Source organism: Archocentrus centrarchus, chromosome 19 (genome assembly GCF_007364275.1).
Source record: "Archocentrus centrarchus isolate MPI-CPG fArcCen1 chromosome 19, fArcCen1, whole genome shotgun sequence".
NCBI lineage: Eukaryota > Metazoa > Chordata > Actinopteri > Cichliformes > Cichlidae > Archocentrus > Archocentrus centrarchus.
The window spans coordinates 16451554-16458053 of record NC_044364.1 but is presented as its reverse complement, the minus strand read 5'-3'; the positions used below and the strand labels follow the sequence as shown (position 1 = coordinate 16458053).

Below are 6500 nucleotides of genomic sequence, written 5' to 3'. Positions count from 1 at the left end.
TTTGAAACTGAATTTCTAAAATTGCTAACAGTGTGTGTGTGTGTGTGTGTGTGTGTGTGTGTGCGTGTGTGTGTGTGTGTGTTGAATGTTTGTAAATTGTGATTATTATTTTTCTAATGTTTGTTTTTATATTGTATTATTTTAAAATGTCGGAAAAAATGAAACCACATAAAAAATTAAAAACTATATTTGTTAAAATAATAATCCTAATAGTAATTTGATGATGATGATGATGATGATTATAGGTTATGGTGCATCTATTTGTTCTACTCTGTCCACTTTGCTGCTGTAATAATGTGTATTTCCCAACTATGGGACTAATAAAGGCTGTCTTAACCTATGCTAAGAAAATTAATTAAAGATATTTACATAATATAAAAAATATGTGTATACATTTTGAGGATGGTGCAAACATGTCAAATATAAGCTCTGCATGTACTTTTTCATCAGTGGAACAAGTAACATTACCGTGAGAAGTAATGGAGCTTTTTAAAAAATCATTTTATACAACAGTAACAAAACCAGCGAGGGTTTCCCACTCAGTTTGGTTCATATTTGACGATAATTTATCAATAATCTGCTTCCAGGCGAATCTAAACACTATTTCATAACAAGAAGCAGTCTCCACTGTGGACTTAAATCATCTATTACGCTCTGTATTAGTGTTGCTTATGGTTTTCTCTGCGTGCGTCCGTACGCGCGCGCGCATGTGACATCACTGATGGGATTGGCTCGAGCTGACTGGGGGGGATCAGTCTCTTCTTCAGGCTACAGAGGCAGACGGAGACGAGAGAGTCAGGGACAGAGGGAAGAGTTTCCAGTTACCAGCCACGGACCTCAGCGCAGGGCCACCTCCACTCAAAGCGAACCACGCCCCGGGGGGCAGGGGAGACGAGCTCCCCAACTGCCCAAACTCCTGTACTGGAAGGAAAAATGGACTCTGAAGAGGAGTTCTTTTAGCTTTCAGGGTTGACAAGTTGACAAGATGAAGTTCGGGAAGAGCATCTGCGTGCTTAACGTAGGGGGAACCCGGTACGCCTTCACCCGTGAGGTGATCAGGGATTTCCCTCTCAGACGCGTCAGCCGCCTGATTGCCTGCGCAACCGAGAAAGAGGTCCTTGAACTCTGCGACGACTACGACCGGGACCGGAATGAGTTTTTCTTCGACCGCCACGCGCAGGCTTTCGTGTTCATTATGTTGTACGTGCGCTCCGGCAAACTCCGATTTGTACCCGGAGTGTGTGAGCTGTCCTTTTACACAGAGATGCTCTACTGGGGGCTGGAGAGCGCGCACTTGGACTCCTGTTGCCAGAAACGCCTGGACGATAGGATGTCCGACATCGGACTGGACACTCTGTCTGAGGAGGACATTGGGGATGAGCCCCAGAGCCCAGGCGAGTCAGTGCAAGAGCCTGAGCTCACATGCCGCGCTAGGTGGCTCGAGAAAATGCGCAAGACGTTTGAGGAGCCCAACTCTTCCCTTGCAGCGCAGCTTTTGGCTTCAGTGTCCGTGATCTTTGTGATCGTCTCTATGATCATGCTGTGCGCTAGCACCCTGCCGGATTGGGATACAGCCAAGAGAAATACTGTGGAGGAGCACAGGTAGGCGATAGTCAAGGGTCAGTTAAGTTCAAGAAATAGAAGCCCCCTCATAAAAATGCTGCCAAATGTTCAGGCGCAATGTGTGCGGATATCCTACAAGTGAGATTGTGTGATTGCTTGAGATTGCGTAAAAGTGAGCTTAACAGAGTAAATCATGTCAGATATTCGTTTATGTCATCATAAATTGTATAAATACATAAACATACTCATCAACACTTGATCATGCGGGCGTTCAAAGCAACGGCCAAAGTCATTGCGCACTAATATTATCCAGGAGGTGGATGCACTGAGATGTTTTCTACCTCAGCTTTTTGAGTGCTACTATGATGTTCGCTATAATTATATACAATTAAAGATGACAGTGAACCAAGATATTTAAAACATCCACATATTACACTGTCTACAGGGAATTTGGACTTGTGCTTTAGTGAATTGATGCCCCTGAAGTCAATATGCTCGCTGGCAAGTTTCAGGCAGCACATTACACCTTAGGCTCCTCACATGACAGTCCGACAATCCCTCAAGGAAGCAAATCAATAACCAATCCATATCTTTCCCCTCTTATTTCTCCTATCCTCTTCACAGTTAGTGTGAATATGTTTACTGTCCTGGTTAGTTTACAGTGCTCTGCGCACACGATGGACAAACATCAAATAATGATAGATTAATATTTGAGTTGGCAATGAGATAAAAGTAGAATGTGTACTGAGGGGATTATATAATAGTGCAAGCAAACAGAAAGAAATTAGGTCATTTACAGGAATCATCAAAAGTCAGAGTTTATTTTAACTTAAGCTTGTGGGTGGAAGGTGAAAGAGTGCATCTCCATGTCTGCATGATTTTGGCCTGTCCTCTCCAGGAAGTCTGAGCTGGCCATTCTCTATATAAGGCTAGGTTATGCTCCCTCAGGCTGGACATAGTTTTGAGTTTTGGATCAGCTACAGTGGTTAGGTAATCAACTAAAAGTAGAGTGTATACTCTGAGGTCAAAAGGATTCCAATTTAGTTTCATGTCATTAGATGATGCAGTTCTCTCAGCTGCTACATAATTTGGTTTGGTGTAATTGTTCTGATAGTTGCCCTGTAGGTATTGTGGTATTTACTTGGCTTCACTGCTTTTAGGTCTAATGCCAGCCTATCTCAAATTCATTTTGATTGTCTTTGCTGTGCTAATCAATGGGGTAATTGCGTGGCTGTTTTTGACACGGTCTCTCTTTGAAGGGTTTAAACCCTCCCTCTGTGCAGTTCCCCGGCAATTAACTAGCCCGTGTAGCTGTCCTGCTGTCTTTGTTTACTTATGCCAGCCCTGAACTGCGACAGCTTTGTTCCTTATTTCCCATCGTTTAACGTCCCTTGCTTTTGTTTCTTCTTCCTCACATATACTGACTGTCAAGCAGTATTTCATGCCATCCATCCATCTCAGTATAGCTCCTCTTGCCATTTCCTGTTTACACTATGTGCAACTCATTTTTCTTCTGTCTTCTCTGTAGGATAGTGGAGGCAGTGTGTATTGGCTGGTTCACAGCAGAGTGCATAGTCCGCTTTCTGGTGGCCAAAGACAAGTGGGACTTCCTCCGCCGGCCACTCAACATCATCGATGTGATTGCCATCACCCCCTACTATGTCACCATGGCGATGGCCCGGGCAGGGATGCCGGGTGCTGGGCTCGGGGTTGCTGGAGTGATACTTCGGGTGCTGCGGATGATGAGAGTGTTCTGGCTCATGAAGCTGGCCAGACACTTCCTGGGGCTGCAGACTCTGGGGCTGACTCTCAGGCGCTGCTACAGAGAGATGGTCATGCTGATGGTGTTTGTCTGTGTTGCCATGGCTATATACAGCGCCCTGGCCCAGCTACTGGAGCACGGCTTGAATCTGGGCACCCAGAACAGTGATTATGCCAGCATCCCTGCAGCTGCCTGGTGGGTCATCATCTCAATGACAACAGTGGGATATGGGGATGTGTACCCGGTGACAATTGGAGGACGGGTGCTTGGGGGTATGTGTGTAGTGAGTGGCATTGTGCTGCTGGCACTGCCTATTACATTCATCTACCACAGTTTTGTTCAGTGCTACCATGAACTCAAACTGCGCTCCGCCAGATATGCGCGCAACCTGTCAGCAGAGATGCTGCGATGAACCTGTATACCAAACATCTATCCTGCTTACCATCCTGCCTACAAGAGACAGAAACTCTGATGACAAGAAGACCGTCAAATGTGTGAACTGCCCCCTTTTCCCGACAGATTTTATTTTCCCTGTCTAGATCCAGGTACAATAAATTTACTAGAAAAAAACCCTTTAAACATTTATACATCAAATAGAAAACAGAAGACTAAAAATAACTTAATTGTGAAATTGTGCAATACCTTCATGTGTTTCTCTTTATTTTGTTTTCAGGGTTATTTTTATTTCCCCTTTGCATCAGACAAACAAATTGTCATTATAAAAAATAACTTTTAAAGTCTTTCCGTTCATCATCAGAGTATCTTCAAACATTTGGTTAATGCAGAATATATAAATATCAGCGAATTAAATTGGTAAATGCCAATAGAACAGCATTAGTCAACAAGCTGATACAGGCCGATATGTTGGAGCATCCCTACAAAACAAATGACAAGAAAACAACATAAAACAGACTCAGAGTTACAACCTTGGACTATACAAATATAATAACTTAATAGTAAACAGTGAATAAATGTTAAATGTGAATGAAATGATTGAAAATGTAAGCAATCTGTTTTAAGATGAGAAAACAAAATATTTTCAAGTAAGTGACAAGATGATACAGAGCTGATGTTTAAAGGTACTCGGCTTATTTCAGTCAAACAGAGAATGAAACATAAATGCCGTTGCTTTAATTCTTTGACGCTACTAGAGTAGCTTTGCATGATTTATTGTTCATAGAAATCCTTATTTATCTTATAGTGGGCCTTTGTGCAACTTCTCAGTTCACTCACTACCTGAAATAAGCTGTTATAGCTATTCTCCCTTTAAGGCACCCTCCCTTTAATCCAGCTTTTTTCTGATTCGCTGCCCCTTGCAAACAGAAGGTCTGAAAGGCAGATGTGTAGGGCTTCTGTGCTCACAGACAAAGCTGTGTGCTCGGGATGACCGTGTTAAGTATATCTGCTCTCTTTGACATCATGCAGATCCAAGTGTGAGCATTAGCAGATTGAAGACTGAGATTTCGGCTCATGGGGTTACTTGTACATACACATACATATCATTATTTTAAATGTTTGCCTTGTTTAATATAAGATTTCACCAGTGCAATAGTATATATAACAGAACACAAGTAAAAGCATAACTGCTCCATTTTAAAACAAGATCTGATTAGAGCTTCTAATACATAAAATGATGTAGACGTAACAAAACTTGGTTTGGACAATGCGTATAATCACAAATAATGCTTTAAAAAAATTATATGATGAAAATGATGATGAAAATCAGTGTTAGAAGCATTCTAATGAACAGTATTTTCCACCATTGGTAGAAGAGGTTGTCTCTTTCTAAGAAAATATCATGTAGAACAAAAAAGAACACCAGCACCAAAGGGTTCCTTCATGAAATGATCGATGTGTGGTTAGAAGGTAAGTTCAGAGTCAGCCCACGTACATAAATATTTCATTTTTTCCCTATTTCCTGAAGAACTCTGGCATCATTGTGGGTTAAAGGCAGCCAATTAGATTTAAGTTGAGGTTCTGTCTCAGGCCAAAGAGCATTAAGTAGATTTTTATTGAGCAGTAATTTGTTATCCGACAGTCAAGTTTGTAGAGTATTAAAATATGATTGCAGGGCCTTTTGAACTTGTAAAATAGAAGCTTTTGTTCTCATTGTCTTGAACCAAGATGCTGTGCAACGCTCTCCTTAACAGCACCATGTGAATGTAACAATAGGAATACGCATATTTATTTATTAAACGCTGACAGGTGCAGTCAATCCAGATCTGACAGCGGCTGCTGTTTACTCATATTCCCCTGGTCACAACACTGGCAGAGACGGCTGCATCAAGTGCAATGTGTGCATGTATGTTTGTGTTTGTTTGTCTGGCCATCAGCCTTTCACTTTGTCTAAGCTTTGCACCCAGATGGTACAAGTTACACAAGATTGATGTGTGACCTAGATGCATCCTGTTAAACCTGTGAAATAAAGTGAAGGAGTGAACAGGGGAGTGCAAAGTGAGGATGGAGGAGTTACACAGAGGGCCTAGTTTGGAGGGGTGGGGGCCCCTTAAGCCAATAATAATGAAATATGGAGACAGGTCAGCAAGGACTGCAAGGTGGCAGACAATAACACTGAGGATGATATGACAGGGCAGATGGAGTGTGAAAGTGAGCATAAAAGATTATGGACAAAAATGTCAGAATGTGGTTCAAGCCCGAGCACAAAGAATGAATAGATGCAGCATGCATTGCTTCTCTGTTTGCCAGTGAATGCAAGGCATTTTGTATTTCTGTGTCTCCAAGGCAACATCATCCTCCAGCATGTCAATCATAATTGTGGTTGATTTGTGTGCACACAAATAGGCTACATCCACGCACACCTCCTGGCTGGTACGCCGCTTTTTTGTCCTACGATTATCCAGAATATCGCATCGCCACGATTATTTGAAATTACCAAAAACAAACGCAGAAAAAAAAAAAATCAAGTATGGAGGGGAAAAAAAAAAAAAAAAAAGAACAGTAAAGCCTGTCAATGTCATGGTTCTGACATTTATGATTCAGACATGTTTGCATGGTTTGCCAAGATGATACGATTTGTTGAAGAGACACATGATCCAAACAAACAAGTCAACACCTCTCCCACACAACAGTCTTTCTCTGCATCTCCTCTCCTCTTCCTCCTGTTGCCATCAACAATCCTCTTTTTACACACACAGCAAGATCCTGCTCATTTTTT

The 6500-nt window shown here is 42.0% G+C and overlaps 1 protein-coding gene across 1 annotated transcript; it reads left to right on the top strand.

Moving 5' to 3' along the window:
• Window positions 1–985: 985 nt before the first annotated feature.
• On the top strand, window positions 986–6278 carry kcng3 (potassium voltage-gated channel, subfamily G, member 3). Its single transcript, XM_030754243.1, has 2 exons — window positions 986–1602; window positions 3092–6278. Exons 1-2 carry the CDS (start codon window positions 986–988, stop codon window positions 3735–3737), a joined length of 1263 nt encoding a protein of 420 aa, XP_030610103.1. The 3' UTR covers window positions 3738–6278.
• Window positions 6279–6500: the final 222 nt, after the last annotated feature.